This window comes from Chrysochloris asiatica, unplaced genomic scaffold, assembly GCF_000296735.1.
Source record: "Chrysochloris asiatica unplaced genomic scaffold, ChrAsi1.0 scaffold00157, whole genome shotgun sequence".
In the NCBI taxonomy this organism is placed as follows: Eukaryota; Metazoa; Chordata; class Mammalia; order Afrosoricida; family Chrysochloridae; genus Chrysochloris; species Chrysochloris asiatica.
In genome coordinates this window covers 766,385-783,429 of record NW_006408675.1, presented here as the reverse complement: position 1 = coordinate 783,429, position 17,045 = coordinate 766,385, and the positions used below count along the sequence as shown (strand labels likewise).

Below are 17,045 nucleotides of genomic sequence, written 5' to 3'. Positions count from 1 at the left end.
AAAAAGACAACCCAATTAAAAAATGGGCACAGGACATGAACAGACACTTCACCAAGGAGGAGATCTGGGCAGCCAACAAACATATGAAGAAATGTCCATGATCACTAGCCATCAGAGAGATGCAAATCAAAATAACAATGAGATATCATCTCACACCAGCAATAACAGCAAAAAGAAAAGAAAGAAAAAAAGTAGAGGACAATAAATGCTGGCAAGGATGTGGAGAGACTGGGACCCCTCTACATTGTTGGTGGAATTACAAAATGGTCCAACCACTCTGGAAAGCAATATGGCAGTTCCCAGAAGGTTGGAAATAGAAATACCTTATGACCCAGCAATTCATCTACTTGGTATTTACCCACAAGAAATATGAGCCATAACATGAGTAAATGTATGAACACCAATGTTCATAGCAGCACTATTTACAATAGCAAAAAGATGGAGACAGCCTAAATGCCCATAAATTGAAGAATGGATAATCAAACTGTGGTACGTACACACAATGGAATACTATGCTTCCTTGAAGAACAACATAGTCAGTAACAAAAGGAGAAATACTGCATAGGACCATTATTGTAAAAGACTAAGAAAAAGTACCCACCCTAAAAGGGAAAAACAAACAAACAACAACAAAAATATATATATAAATAATTGCTGATCACTGGGATGTATGGGATGAAAGGAGGGGAGGGAGGGAGGGGAAGATAAAGCACAGGGTAGGGAATAGACACAGAAGAGCTTGGGGGCTGGGGTGGGAGAGGGCAATACACAGGAAGGGGTCGGGGAATGGAAAAACAAGGCAGATGGGAGAACAATTATGCAGGTTCTCATACGCTAAGTGGGACAGAGGTAAATGATATATGCACAACCTTGGAACAACAGGACTTTGGGATACAGGGATTGAGGTATGGTTTGAATGGGTAAAAGAGGGGAATCATGTTAAGATGCTCAGCTGTCATTTGAATTTTGGTTTCCCTTGCCTACCATTGTGAAGTAGACACTTGGTTGGGTGTGTAAGGAATAGTCAGTAACAGTACCATAGAAAGTAAGTCTGTCTTCAGCCTATGACTGATGGAATACCTTAAAGGGGACTAGAAGTTGCCCAGTGAAAGAGGCCTCCTGTGGAGCTTTTGCATTGCATAAGACCATAGGTGAAAACCAGAATCCCATCCAGAATTGTCTGAGGTGGGAAATTCCCACTGGAAAGGGCTAGTAGACCAGCCTGGAGCAGCTAGAAGAACAGAAGATACTTCGTGAAGAAAGACCAGCAGAAAAAAATCAGAAATAATAACAGCAATCCGATTGAATATTACAAGAACAAGTAACCTGGTAGAGATGGGGCTTGATGATCCCTTAATTCAGGTGGTATATATGTTTGATAAGGTGGGGGGGTCAGAGAAAAATAGGAAGACCCCCAACAAGATGGATTGGCCAAGTGGCAGCATCAATGGTCAAGCATGGCAGCAGTAGTGAGGTTGGCCTAGGAATGGGCAGTGTTTCATTTTGCTGTACATAAGATTGCTATGGGTCGGTACCGACTCAATGGCACCTAACAACAGCAACATATTCAAGGTCATATTTTGGTTCTTGTGGACTTGTTTTCATTTTCGTCAGCTTCAGCTTGAATTTGCATATGAGTAATTGATGGTCTGTTTCAAACTATGCCCCTGGCCTTGTTTTCACTGATGATATGGAGCTTTTCCATCATCTCTTTCCACAGATGTAGTCAATTTGATTTCTTTGTATTCCTTCTGGTGAGGTCCATTTGTATAGTCATCTCTTATGCTGTCTAAAAAAGGTATTTGAAATGAACAAATCATTGGTTTTGCAGAATTCTGTCATGCATTCTCCAGCATCAGTTCTATCACCAATGCCATATTTTCCAACTACTGATCCTTCCTCTTTGCTCTCAACCTTTGCATTACAATCACCAGTAATGATCCGTCTTGATTGCATGTTTGATCAATTTCAGATTGAAAAAGTTGGTATAATTCTTCTATTTCATCCTGGCTTTAGTGGTTGGTGCGTAAATTTGAATAAAAGTAGTATTAACTATTCTTCCCTGTAGAAGCATGGATATTATCCTATCACAGACAGCCTTGTACCTCATGACTGAGCTGGATATGTTATTATTGATGATGAATGCAACACCATTTCTCTTCAATTTGTCATTCCCGGCATAGTAAACCATGCGGTTGTCAGATTCAAAATGGCCAATACCAGTCCATTTCAGCTCACTAATGCCTAAGATATCAATGTTTATGTGTTCCATTTCATTTTTCACAGCTTCCAATTTCCCCAGATTCATCCTTTATACATTCCATGTTCCGATTTTCAATGGATGTTTACAGCTGTTTCTCTTCATTTTGAGTTGTGCCCCATCTGCAAATGAAAGTCCTGCAGGCTTTTCTCCCACAGGCTTTACTCCATTTGCTTTATCATAGTCAGCTCTACTTTGAGGAGGCAGCTCTTCCCCAGTCACATTTTGAGTGCCTTCCAACCTGAGGGACTCATTTTCTGGCACTATATCTGACAGTGTTTCTCTGCTATTCATAAGGTTTTCAGTGACTAAATATTCAAAGTAGTTTGTCACTCTTTCTTCCTAGTCTGTCTTTGTCTGGAAGCTCCTCTGAAACCTGTCAACCATGGGTGACCCTGCTGGTAATTAAAATACTGTTGGCATAGCTTTCAGAATCACAGCAACTCACAAGCCACCACAATATGACAAACTGACAGACGAGTGGTGGACATTGGCTACCCAAAAAGGGGGGTGGGGATGCTAACAAGGCAAGAAGTGACTGGTTTACAAGCTTTCAAGAGGGAGCCTAGTTCCAGATGGGGCAGGGGTAAGTAGAACCTCCAGTGAATGATTTCCAATCTGTTGCGACCGGGCTGGTGAAAGGAAACAGGGATCAGACTCTTGTGGTACAATAGTGAATAATTGCCATCAGGACTGACTGTGAGGGTTGGAAATGTAGAGGTAGATGTTTTTTGACAAAAGGAGGGGAGTGGTTGATTTTGCAGCCTAGGAGCGAAGGTCCCTGGGACCATCAATTGAGAAAAGCAGAGAGCAGGACCCTACCCAGAGAGGCAATGACACCAGGGATGAAGACAGAGACAATGAAGTGGACACATGGAGTGGCTGGGGCACTGGACTCAGGAAGGGAGAGGGGCCATGTGCTGATGGCCAAGGAGGGCAGGCCTGTGGGATGTACCCTTTGGTTGTTTGATGATGCATAGAGGGATTGTAATCATTGCAATTAAACGAAATATGATAGGATAAATGTAAAACTAATGTTCTCCCATGTAAACCCACAAAATTAACAACAACAACAACAAAAAGTACTTATTGGGTATCTATTAAATGTTGGGTACTGTTCTCGGTTCATCAGCTTCATTAGTGTTCAAAACAGACATAAGTCTCTCCCCTCCTGGAGCTTTGGTTCCAGCGATATCTAGATTTTGATCCACATGACCTCTCTCTCGATAGAAGGGGTGAGGTAGTTGAGGATGCTCATCAAAATAATTATTTGCTTATTGCATTATTGGTGGGACAAGAGCTTCTCATAGATTATTGCATCATTGCCTGCAGATTTTGTCACAAAATACCAATTGAAGATACAAGTGGGGATTTTGTTAATAAAAGCCCAGTGGTTATTATTTGCTCATGCCAGTGTCACTGATAGAATTTCCTGGTTTCTAGGTATAAAGGACATTGTTCCATGTCTTTCCTGTGAAGGATGTTTGGACAAGTCAAAGGAAAGCGATGACTCATTAGAAGATCATACCAAAAATTTTCCCAAGTGAGTTTCGGAATGAATGTTTACTATCTATAAATTTGGATACACTTTACAAATGTTTTCTCATGTCTCTCATATTTCAACTTCTAGTAAGTCTTTGCCTATTCTTCTGTTTCCTACTATGAAGGATGAGTGTTGTCTCTTTCAACCCAACCCCTTGATCCCATAATGCCCTTCCCATAGACCCTATTTCTCTCTATAGTTATGGTTTGGTCAATATTCAGTGTTTATATCATCAAGACTATATAAATACTATGCATAACAGAACCTTGTAGCAAATTATAATATTTTCCTTCCCTACACAACTTTTTATTTTCCTAAGATGTAATGATTGTCTTGCTCATTAGTAGATTTGTATAGTTTGTTTTCTAGTTAAGTTGAAATCCATATAACATAAAATTAGCTATTTTCAAATATATAATTCAGTGGCATTTAGTATAGTGACAATGTTTGTACAACCACCTCCCCTGTTTAATTCCACAACGTTTTCATAATCTCAAAAGAAAACCCTGTACCCATTAAGCAGTCATTCCCTATTCGCTTTCTGTTTCTATGGATTTACCCATTCTGTGTATGTGGCGCTGTGAGTTAATGCGCCAGACTGCAAAAGCCGTTTGAACTGCAAGGTCAGCAGTTCAAGCTCATCAGCTTCTCCTCGGAAACCCTATACAGGGTTGCTATGGGTCAGAACCGACTCAACGGCACTTCACAACAACAACAACATATTTCATATACATAGAATATATGATCTTTTGTCTCTGCTTCTTTCAGGATACTTTTAGTGTGATATTTTCCAGATTCATCTATATTGTAAGATGTATCAGCACTTCATTCCTTTCTATGTATGTACCACAATTATTTACTGTGCATCTGATGATGGACATTGGATTGTTTTCACCTTCTGGTGATTGTGAATAATGCTGTTATGAACATTCACATACAAGTATTTGCTTGAATGCCTGTTTTCACTTCTTTTGAGTATATACCAATGAGTGGAATTGTTGGGAGTTCTTGTGAGGCACCACAGGATGAGCACTGGACAGTTCAAACTTATCAGCTGTTCCTCAGAAACCCTATATAAGGTCACTATGAGTCAGAACCGACTCAGCATCAACATAGCAACAAGAGCAGCAATGGTAACTCTATGTTGTAACTTCCCACCAAAATTATATGAAGGTTCCAATTTCTCTACATCCTGCCCACATTTGTATGAGGGTGCTTCAAAAATTTTGTGGAAAAATTCCATTATCTTTAATTCCATTTTTTTCATGTACTTTTTTTTTTTTTTGAGTACCCTAGTATGTTTCTTTTTAAATTTTTATTATAACCATCTGCTTAATTTTTAAATGTACTTAGCAACAAATCATCTTCAGTATTTTCCATGTATTCAAATCTCCTCTCCATTCATTCAGACTTAGCAGGTCTCCCATAATTTTCATCTTAGTGACATCTTTTGAAGACTTCTGAACTGCTCCATGATGAACTATTTATAGTCATCCTGGGATCCTGTGTTCGCTTTTCAAGGTCATCCCAGGAATTTCCTATTGCCTCTCTCCTATGATAAAGTTTTTGGATCTAATACTATCCCCTTTCTGGTTTACTCCCTCATTTTAATGGACCACTTTTCCACTGTCCTCAGGAAAGATTACATAGGAGAATCAATTTTTTACTTTGCACATATGTATAACTTTTTCCCCCTTTTCTCACATTTGCTTAGTAGTTCAGTTGGGCACAGAATTCTATGTTGGAAATCAATTTAATTCCAAATTATAGAGGCATTGCTACATTTTCTAATAGCTTCTAATGTTATTATTGAGACATTTCACATCTTTCTGACTAAGCAGTATGGTTGCAAACTACTCTTTTTCCTCTTGAAGCATTTAGAACTTTCTATTTATTTCCAGTGTTTAACATTTCATGAAGAAATACCTGTGTGAGCCTTTAAACTATTCATTTTTCATCTTGCAAACTCTTCAGAAATAGTCAATTGCAAGAAGAAATTTGTTGTTTTCACTTGTAATTAATAAGAGACATTTTGTTTTTTGGTTTTTTAGCAAGAAATAATAAATGCAAGGTTTATTTTTTGTTGTTATAAAATTTGCATGCAGGTTTTTAAATGAACGTCATCTAATCGTAAGACTATAAAGAGGATGTAAGAAGCCCTGGTTGCACTGCACAACAGTTAAGCACTGGGCTGCTAACCAAAAGATTGATAGTTTGGACCTATCCAGCCACCCCACAGGAGAAAGATGTAGTGACCTGTGTCTGTAAACATGACAGACTAGAAAACCCTAGGGCAGTTCTACTCTGTTACACGAGGTTGCTATGAGTCAAAATGGACCTGATAGCACCTAACATTAACAAAGAGGATGTTGCTTTGAAGGAGTGTCCGGTGAGCTTTAATCACCTACCTTGAAGTTCAAACCAACCTTGCAATCCAGCACATTAACCCGCAGCACAACACCAGGACTGTATATAGTATGTGATAAATTGATGAGACGAGTAGAGGCATGTTCTTTCATTCCAAAAGAATTAGCTATGATGTAGTTTAGTTTTATTCAGCACTTTCCATTGAATCTATCAACTCCCTTTTTGTATAGCTTTTTACTCTTTTCTGCCTCTTTTTAAAATTGCAAATTAAGATGCCTACAAAGAAGTACCTAAGACATTTGTGTATGGCATAAAGGGCATCGATAAAAAGAAACATCTGAATCTGCCCCTAAAGTTAAGATATGTGCCATTATGAGTGCGCTAGCAGGCCCTGTTTCTCTGCTATTCATAAGGTTTTCAGTGACTAAATGTTCGGAAGTAGTTCGTCACTCCTTCCTAGTCTGTCTTCGTCTGGAAGCTCATCTGAAACCTGTCCAACATGGGTGACCCTGCTGGTATTTAAATATCTATCTGGTGCTTAGCGTCCAGAATCATAGCAACTCACAAGCCACCACAATATAACAAATAATCTCATATGCATGTGAAAGCTGGACAGTGAATAAGGAAGACCATAGAAAAATTGATGCTTTTTTTTTTTTTTAATGTTTTATTGTGAATTATGTGATAGTTTGCATGGGATAACATTAGCTTTACATTCATCCTATCATATATAATTTCATTTCCATGGTTACAATCCCCTCCATGCATCATCAACCAACCAAAGTGTATACCCTGCAAGCCTGCCCCCACCCCCACCCCAGTCATCAGCACACAGCCCCTCTCCCTCTCTGGGTCTAAAGTCCCCAGCCACTCCATCTCTCCACATCATCGTCTCTGCCTCCATCTCTGGTATCACTGCTTCCCTGGGTAGGGTCCCCCTCTCTGCTCTTCTTCCTTGATGGTCCCAGGGACCTCTGCTCCTAGACTGAAAAGTTAATCACTCCCCTCCTTGCTATAAAACATTTACCTTTACATTTCCAACACTCACAATCAGTCCTGATAACAATTATTCACTATTATATCACAAGAGACCTATCTGCATCTCCTTTTATCAGCCCTGCCCAGACAGATTGGATACTACTCAGTGGAGATTCTACTTTCCTCCATGCCCTCTGGATCTAGGTTCCCTCTTGAAAGCTTGTAAGCCAGTCATTTCTTGCCTTTGTTGCCCCCCCATTTTGAGTAGCCAATGTTTAAGTTGCCCATCCCTGTCTACTCTGTGTATGGAGGGGGTAGGAATGATCCTCACTGTAAAGATTTGTTCCTTCTTTTGAGCTACTGCATTCATAGGTGTAGGTCAAGTTCATCAAATTATATCAGATTATTCTTTTTTTCATCTTCTTTCTTCTTCTAGTTGAGTTCTGATCATCTAGTCATTAAAGCCATGTCAAGTGGTTATTATCTGCAAGTGTGGTTGTTTTTATATATGTGCCCTCTCAAGAATTGATGCTTTTGAGTTATGGTGTTGGAGGAGAATATTGAATGTGCCATGGGCTGCCAAAAGAACCAACAGATCTGTGTTGTAAGAAGTACAGCCAGAGTGCTCCTTGGAGGCCAGGATGGCCAAACTTTGTCTTTCATACTTCGGACCTATTGTCAGGAGGGACCAGTCGCTGGAGAAGGATATCATGTTTGGTAGGGTGGAAGGTCAGAGAATAAGAGGAAGACCCCCAGTGAGATGGATTGGCAAAGTGGCAGCATCAATGGGCTCAAATGCAGCAACAATAATAAGGTTGGCCCAGGATCGGGCAGTGTTTCGTTCTGCTGTGCATAAGGTTGCTATGAGTTGGTACCAACTCGATAGCACCTAACAACAACAACAAGCAGGCCCTGTGTGCCCTTCCCACTCTAATTCTGATTATATCTTTGCCTCTCCAAATCAGAGATAAACATGATCCAGAAGTTTGAATTATTCATTTGTTTTCTCTTATGGGTTTACCAACTATGTATGTATCCTTAAATATATTTAATTTTGCCAGAACGATGTTTACCTGTGCTTTATTGAATACCCAAAGGCTTTCGATTGTGTGGATCATGACAAGCTATGGACAACATTGTGGAGAATGAGTATTGCAGAACAGTTAATCATGCTCATGAGGAACCTGTACATAGACCAAGAGACAGTTGTTCAAACAGAACAAGGGGACACTGAATGGTTTAAAATCAGGAAAGATGTACACCAGGGCTGTATTCTTTCACCATACTTATTCAATACATATGCTTAGAAAATAATCTGAGAAACTGGATTATATGAAGAAAACGTGACATCAGGATTGGAGGAAGACTCATTAACAGCCTGAAATATTCAGATGATACAACCTTGCTTGCTGAAAGTGAAGAGTGCTTAATATACTTACTGATGAAGATTGAAGACCACAGCCTTCAGTATGGGTTACATCTCAATGTAAAAAAAAAAAAAAAAAAAATCCTCACAACTGGACCAATAAATAACATTATGACAAATGAAGAACAGATTGAAGTTGTTAAAGACTTCAATTTGTTCAAATCCACCATCAACACACATGGAAGCAACAATCATGAAATCAAACAAAATATTTCATTGGGCAAATATGCTACATAAGACCTCTTTAAAGTGTTCAAGAGCAAAGATGTCAGTTTTAAGACTAAGGTACTCCTGACCCAAGCCATGATATTTTCAGTAGCCTCACATGCATGTGAGAGTTGGACAAAGAATTGATGCATTTGAGTTATGGTGTCGGAGAACAATAGTAAAGGTACCAAGTCTTCCAGAAGAACAAACAAAACTGTGCTGAAAGAAGTAAAACCAGAATGCTCCTTAGAAGCAAAGATGGCTAGACTTGTCCCTCATTCTTCAGTCATTTTGTCAGGAGGGACCAGTCCCTAGAGGAGGATATTGTGGTTGGTAAACAGGAGGGGCAGTGTAAAAGAGGGAGATGAATTGGCACAGTAGTAGCAACAATGGGCTCAAGTGTAACAGCAAACGTGAGGATGGCACAGGACCAGGTGATGTTTTGTTCTGTTGTACACAAGGTTGCTATGAGTCGGAACCAACTCAACAGCACTTAACAACAATAACCATCATAGTTAATAGTCATTATAATTAACTCTACTATGAGGAGGCAGTTCTTCACCAGTCATATTTTGAGTGCCTTCCAACCTGAGGGACTCATCTTCCAGCACTATATCTGACAATATTTTGGTGCAATTCATAATGCTTCAACATACAATTTTCAGGACAGTGTCCATGAGAGCCAAAATATGACCTTAAATATTTCCCACCCAGATTTAGAGATGATCTGAAGAACAAATTGATGCATTAGACACTAAAGACCGAAGACCAGAAGAATTTTGGGATGACATGAAGAACATCATATAGGAAGAAAGCAAAAGGTCATTAAGAAGACAAGAAAGACCAAAATGGATGTCAGAAGAGACTGTGAAACTTGCGCTTCAGTGTAGAGATGCTAAAGTAAATGAAAGAAATGAGGAGGTAAAAGAGCTGAACAGAAAGTTTGAAAGGTCACCTTGAGAAGACAAAGTTTTCCCACTAACGTTCTTTTTATGTTCTAGGACCCATAGAGTGAGTTTAAATCTTTATTTTTGGTTCTTTAGGTTCAATATATTTGGTTTCATGGATGAATGCTTAATACATACTCATTCCGCTCAATTCCCTGGATATCCCCACCATTACTTTATAAACCATGCCCTTGAACTTCTGAGAGCCACAGCTTAAATGTCTTATGTGTTAATGAGACTCACAGAAGTACTGAAAATGTTAGTTTTATTCTTAATTCTTGTTACTAAATCTGTAACGTTTTTAAATATCTAGAGCAACTGCTTAATTGCTTATAATTCTCTTTATAAATTTTATATTTTCTGCATAGTTGTCAATTTCTGCACAATACGAAGTCCTCTGCAGACGTGATTCCCTATCTTCCCAGCGATGATAAACTTTCTGAAATAATGGTAATACACAACATCACTTTGTTATTTTAGCAGAACGTGATTGCATGATTGCAAGTGGGTTTTAAATGAGAGTTACGCATCATAAATCAATAAGTAAATTCTACAGATATCTATTAAACCCCTACCACAGTAACCTAGATGAGATACCTCACTTCAGGGTAATCCCTTCTACTTTGGAGCACAGGCTCTTTACTTTTAGAGCTGATTAGCATCCCAGGTAGATTTTTGGTGTGGCGCTGTAGGATCAGCATTGGACTGGGAACCACAAGGTCAGCAGTTCAAACCCACCAGCTGCTCCTGGGAAACCCTATACAGGGTCTCTGTGAGTTGGAACCGATTTGGTGGCACTCAACAACAACATCATCCCAGGTATCTGGATTCCATCTAAGATCTTCCCTTGAAGGCAGTAAGCCCTAAGTTACTACTTAGTCTTTCTCAGGACTGGGAAAACTTTATTGTATTTCTTTTTTTAGCAAAAGCAAATGGCCAACCAAACCATAAACCCAGATAATAGCTTGGCCCTTTACGTTGAGAAATCGTACACAAGCCACTATCAATTTAATGCCTATACACATACCATCTTATTTTAGGCTGTATGTTAGATACGCTTGTCATCCCACAAAAAGAAGACAGAACAACCTGTTATTCAATTGGATCATCTTTTATATTTGTGAATTGAAAAATGGATTGGAGGGAAAAGTTTGGGGACATATTTCCCCAGTGTATAATATTGAAAAATATAATTAAAAGCTACATTTAGGCTGTGTTTAAAGACCTTTGGAGGATCCTATTTGCTCCAGGTGCCAAGTTTGTGATTTCCTAGAGCGTATCCACTACCTTATGCTCCCATGGAATCCATAGGTGTACTTTACAGGAACACACGGTCATGCACACTTGTAGATTATTTCTCGTTTCATCTTTGCAATATTCCTCCCCTTTAGCAGCATAAATATTTGAGAGTGGGCTATATTTAGAAGACTTTTAGGCCCAGTTCTAACATGATGCCTCAACCTCTTATTTGATTTTTTATTTAATAAAGCAATTATTAACAACAATTAACATTTTCCCCCAACAGGAAACCATAAGTGAAAGCAATCTTGAAGATTCAGTAGCAGTTAGTTCTGCAACACCAGGTAAAAATGGTAAAGTAGCACATGGGATTATATACGTGCCATTTTATCTATATGTAGAGGATTTGAAAACAAAGACCAGTTGTACACTTGGGAAGAGTTGCTAATGGAGGAGCAATATTGAAATGAGGAGAGTTGTACAGGAGAGAAAAGTCATGGTTCTTTTCACATCTCCAGGGCAAATGAAAGACCTCACTGTTAGCAGCCTTGAGAAAATGGTATTTAAAGGGACTACTCAGCAAGGGTTTTTTCTGAGGTTTTTAAATATGAATGGATGCCCCTAGAGTCCTGGTGTGGCCTGCTGTAGGATAAGCACTGGACCACAAGGTCAGTTTGAACCACAAGTTTGGCAGTTCAAACTCACCCAGCTGCTCCTTAGAAACCCTATACAAGGTTGCTATGAGTCGGAACTGACTTGACAGCACTTAACAACAAAAACAAGATGCACCTCATAAGCACATGTTTTTTCTTCATGGAAAGAGGGGTACTTTGGGCACATGTTTTCCATACTCTGATTTTGGTATAGCGCAGTGGGAGGATCCCTATCTGAGAACCATGAACGGTTGTGGAAGATCTAATATATCCGTAGTAAAGGCAGAATCGTATCATGAAAAGTGTACAGAATTTGGATTGAGAGAGATGTAATTATGAATTCCAACTGTGCTTCTCTCTTTTGTCTCCTCAGAAGCAGCACAAGGAGAAACCCAGTGGTTTCAGGAGGCAAAGAGTCTGCATGAGAGACTAAGAGCAGTTTACACCAGTGCCAGTTTCCGCCATATGCCTTTGCTTGAGATCTCTTCCCATCCAACTACCAACCAGTTGCTGTGCTGTGATCTGTCCATTTCTTCAAAGCACATCAGCAACCATTGTCAAGAGCTTGTCGTGTTGCCTGAGGTCTTTGCCAAACTGAACTCCGTCATGTGTGTGGAAGGAGAAGCTGGTAGTGGAAAGACAACCCTCCTAAAGAAAATTGCTCTTCTGTGGGCATCTGGATGTTGTCCCTTGTTAAACAGATTCCGGCTGGTCTTCTATCTCTCCCTTAACTCTGTCAGACTGGACCAGGGGTTGGCCAACATTATCTGTGACCACCTACTACAGACAGAAGGATCTGTTACTGAAATGTGCTTAAGGAACATCATCCAGAAGTTTAAGAATCAGGTGTTATTCCTTTTAGATGACTACAGAGAAATGTGCTCAATCCCCCAAGTCATAGAAAAACTGATTACAAAAAACCACTTATCAAAGACCTGCTTACTGATTGCTGTCCGTACAAACAGGGCCAGGGACATCCGCCGATACCTAGATACGATTTTACAGATCCAAGAATTCCCCTTCTATAACACTATCTATATATTACGGAACCTCTTTTCAGACAATATGACCCGTCTGCAAAACTTCATGATTCATTTTAGAAAGAATGAAAATCTGCAGGGAATTAATAAAACTCCCCTCTTTGTGGCAGCTGTCTGTGCCAACTGGTGCCGGTATCCCTTTGAACAGTCCTTTGATGATGTAGCTGTTTTCAAGTCCTATATGGAATTTTCTTTCTTAAATCACAAAACTGAAGCTGACCGTCTCAAAGCAACTGTGTCCTCCTGTGGTGAGCTGGCCTTGAAAGGGTTTTTTTCATCTTGCTTGGAGTTTAGTGATGATGACCTCATGGAATCAGGGGTTGATGAAGATGAAGATCTAGTCATGTGTTTGATGAGCAAGTTCACTGCCCAGAGACTGAGACCAGTCTATCAGTTTTTAAATTCTGCATTCCAAGAATTTCTTGCTGGGATGAGGTTGATTGAACTCCTGGATTCTGATAGACAGGAAGATCAAGATTTGGGACATCATTATTTGAAACAAATAAACTCATCCATGAAGGCTGTAGGTCCCTATAGCAACTTTTTGAACTATGTCTCTAGTCATCCTTCAACAAAAGGAGGGCCAAACATTGTATCTCATTTGCTTGATTTGGTGGATGATAAACAGTCATTTGAGACTATGTCTGAAAATGATGACTATCTAAAGCATCATCCAGAAATGTCACTGAAGATAGAAACACTTAGGATGCTGTGGCAACTAAATCCACAAGGTTATCTTTCATTGGTTTCCAAACACTTCCTGAATCTTGCCATAAAAATTGCTTATCAAAGCAATTCTGTTGCTGCATGTTCTTCATTTATTTTGCAATTCCTTCAAGGGAGAACATTGACTTTGGATGTCCTTAACTTACAGTACTTTTTTGACCACCCAGAAAGCTTGTTATTGTTGAGGAGCATCCAGGTCTCAATAAGAGGAAAGAAAAGATCACCCAGACCAGATTTTTCAGTCCTAGAAACATGTTTGGACAAATCACAGGTACCAACTATAGATGAGGACTATGCTTCTGCCTTTGAGGCAATGAAAGAATGGGAGCAGAATTTAGCTGAACAAGAGGATGACATAAAGAGTTTTCAGGATATACAACTCAGTGCACCACCAGACATCAGCACTGGCTACTGGAACCTTCCTTCAAAGAAGTTCAAGATCCCTGTTCTGGAGGTACACGTGAATAATATTGATGCTGTGGACCAGGAAACATTCAGGGTTCTGATGGAAATCTTCTCAGCTTCACGGCACATAGAACTCTATTTAAACTACAGCAATGGCTTTATTGAAAGCATCCGCCCAGCTCTTGAGCTGTACAAGACATCTCTCACCAAGTGTTCCATCAGCCAGTCTGAGCTCAGTGTAGCAGAACAGAAGTTGCTGCTCACCCTGCCATGCCTGGAATCTCTGGAAGTCTTAGGGAAAACCAAGTTGGAAGGTATAGCTCAAGATATTTTGGATGACTATTCTGGTGTCTAATTTTATTGTTCTCACAATTAGTTTTAGGTGGAAAGTTACTAGAGATATGAGATCATAAATGCTGGCTGATTTAAAATCAAATGTCATTAACTTTTTTTTCCCTCTCAATATTAGTCAAAAGCCTGAGTAATAGAGTGGTTTTCAAGAAATTCAGGTAAAATAAGTAAAATGTTATCTAATGTAATCCCTTAATGAACATAAATTATTTATTATTGTTAAAGAATGACCTACATCAAAAGAAGATGGAAGGAATACACAGTCATTGTACCTAAAGGAAATGGTCGATGTTTAGCCATTTCAAGATACGATCAGTGGTTCTGAAGGAAGAAGTCCAAGGTGCATTGAAGGTATTAGCAAACAGCAAGTTTCCAGGAGCTGATGGAACACAAACTGAAAAATTTCAACAAACTGATGCAACACTGGATGGCATTCACTCATCTATGGCAAGAAATTTGGAAGACAGCTATGTGACCAACCAATTGGAATAGATCCATATTTGTGCCCATTCCAAAGAGAAGTGATCCAACGGAATGCAGAAATCATAGGACAATACCATTAATATCACATGCAAGTAAAAATTTTCTAAAGATAATACAAAAATGACTGCAACAGTACATTGACCGGGAACTGCCAGAGGTTCAACTGGGATTCAGACAAGGACATGAAATGAGGGATATCATTACTTACATCAGATGCATCTTGACTGAAGCAGAGAACACCTGAAAGATGTTAACCTGTGCTTATTGACTCTGCAAAGGCTTTCAAATGTATGGATCATGACAAACTATGAACAACGCTGCAGAGAATGAGTATTCCAGAACACTTAATTGTGCTCATGAGGAACCTGTACATAGACTAAGTTGCAGTTGTTTAAACAGAACAAGGGAACACTGAATGGTTTAAAATCAGGAAACCCTGGGCCAGATTGTATTCTTTTACCACACATATTCAATCTGTATGTTGAATAAATAATCTGAGAAGCTAGATTATATGAAGAAGAACATGACATCAGGATTGGAGGAAGAATCATTAAAACCTTGCTTGCTGTAAAGGAAGAGGACTTAAAAATATTTACTGATAAAAATCAAAGACCACAGCTTTCAATATGGGTTGCACCTCAATGTAAAAATAAAAAGAGAAAATAAAAATCCTCATCACTGGACAAACAAATAACATCATGATAAATGAAGAAAAGATTGAAGTAGTTAAAGTTCATTTTGCTTGGATCTGCTATCAACACTCATGGAAGCAACAATCAAGAAATCAAACGTGGAAGTCGCTCAGCTGAGACCTCAGCGTTTCCCGTATTCAGAATCCCCCAGCTGCGTGCGAAGTGAAGATGCCACGTGGAAATCGGAGCCGCACTTCCCGGGTGGCCCCTCCGGCCAGCCCGGCACCTCAGATGAGAGCTGCCCCCAGGCCAGCCCCAGCTGCTCACCCACCAGCAGCGACCCCACTTCAGCAGTGGGCTCACCCGCTGCTGCCCCCAGGCAGCCAGGTCTGATGGCCCAGATGGCAACCACAGAGGCTAGTGTGGCCATAGGCTCTGCTGTCGGGCACACGCGGGGCCACGCCATCACCGGAGGCTTCAGTGGAGGAAGTCAAGCTGAGCCCGCAGCAAGGCCTGACATCACTTACCAGGAACCTCAGGGCAAGCAGCCAGCATACCAGCAGCAGCAGCAGCAGTTTGACCCTTGCTACTATGAGATGAAACAATTTTTGGAGTGTGCCCAGAACCAGGGTGACTTCAAGCTCTGTGAGGGGTTCAGTGAGGTGCTGAAGCAATGCCGATATGCAAATGGATTAGCATAATCAAGAAGTTCAAATTGAAGAAATGGAAAATCATCTTTCCTGACCAACTTAATTTAGCATACAACTACAATTGTTAGTGTAACGTGTGCGGCACCAGTTAACCCTCTCCTCCCTCATCAACACCCCCCTTGCTTCACAATCACCATGGAGGAGAGCTTGGAGGTGAAGTTAAGTTTGGGGTGGAACAGAAGTTTGTGAGGCTTCCTTAAACTAGCTGTTGTGATGTAATTGTTTGAATTAATTAGAATAAAGTTATTTTCTTCCAAAAAAAAAAAAAAAAAAGAAAAGAAATCAAATGTATTGCATTAGGTAAATCTGCTGCACAAGATCCCTTTATAAAGTGTTCAAGATGTCGTGGTATTTTCAATAGATTCATGTGCATGTGAAAGTTGGACAATGAATAAAGAAGACTGTAGAAGAATTGACACATTTGAGTTATGGTGTTGGAGAAGAATATTAAAAGTACCATGGGCACAAAATTTCAGTTTGTATTCCGTCAATTCCCAGAACCTTGTTCTTTGCCTTCAGTGTAGCTAGGACTTCTTCCTTCAGTACCATTGGCTGTTGATCATATGCAAATTTGAAAATCACCCAATTTCTTTTTGGTTACAGTGATTCTATGTATTCTTTCCATCTTCTTTTGAAATGTGTAAACAGAAGCATTTATGCAAACAAAATTTGGACTAATACTTGAAGGAAGGTAAATTTTTCTTTTATTCATAACTGGATAAAACCTTTAATGGTAAAAGAAAGAAAGAAAGAAAGAAAAAACATCACTACAAGCCTGAGAGTAAAAGGCAAAATATGTAATAGAAATATTCTCAATCCAAGAGAAAGTTCAAAAGTCAACAATCAGATGGAAAATTGATGCTTACAGTTTCCTGGGATTCTCAAGGGCCAGTAATGGAACACTATCAGGAAAAAGGCTCAACAATCAGCAGTGCTCATTCCAGTGAGATGCTCACTAAAAAGCTGAAGCTTAGAGTTCTGCTGTAGCACTGTGGGTCAATGCACCAGACACAAAGCCGTTTGCATTGCAAGGTTGTCAGTTCAAGTTCACCAGCTGCTCCTTGGAAACCCTATACAG

At 39.7% G+C, this 17,045-nt stretch overlaps 1 protein-coding gene and 1 pseudogene across 1 annotated transcript in view; both read left to right on the top strand.

Annotated features, from left to right (window-relative positions):
* NAIP (NLR family, apoptosis inhibitory protein) overlaps positions 1–17,045 on the top strand; it is a 53,107-nt gene that overhangs the window by 19,098 nt on the left and 16,964 nt on the right. Inside the window, exons 5-8 of the mRNA XM_006870991.1 lie at positions 3,593–3,803; positions 10,097–10,178; positions 11,254–11,311; positions 11,994–14,105. Coding sequence (XP_006871053.1) covers positions 3,593–3,803; positions 10,097–10,178; positions 11,254–11,311; positions 11,994–14,105 — 2,463 coding nt within the window. The remainder of the gene's footprint in view (positions 1–3,592; positions 3,804–10,096; positions 10,179–11,253; positions 11,312–11,993; positions 14,106–17,045) is intronic.
* Positions 15,486–15,958, top strand: LOC102811806 (annotated as a pseudogene).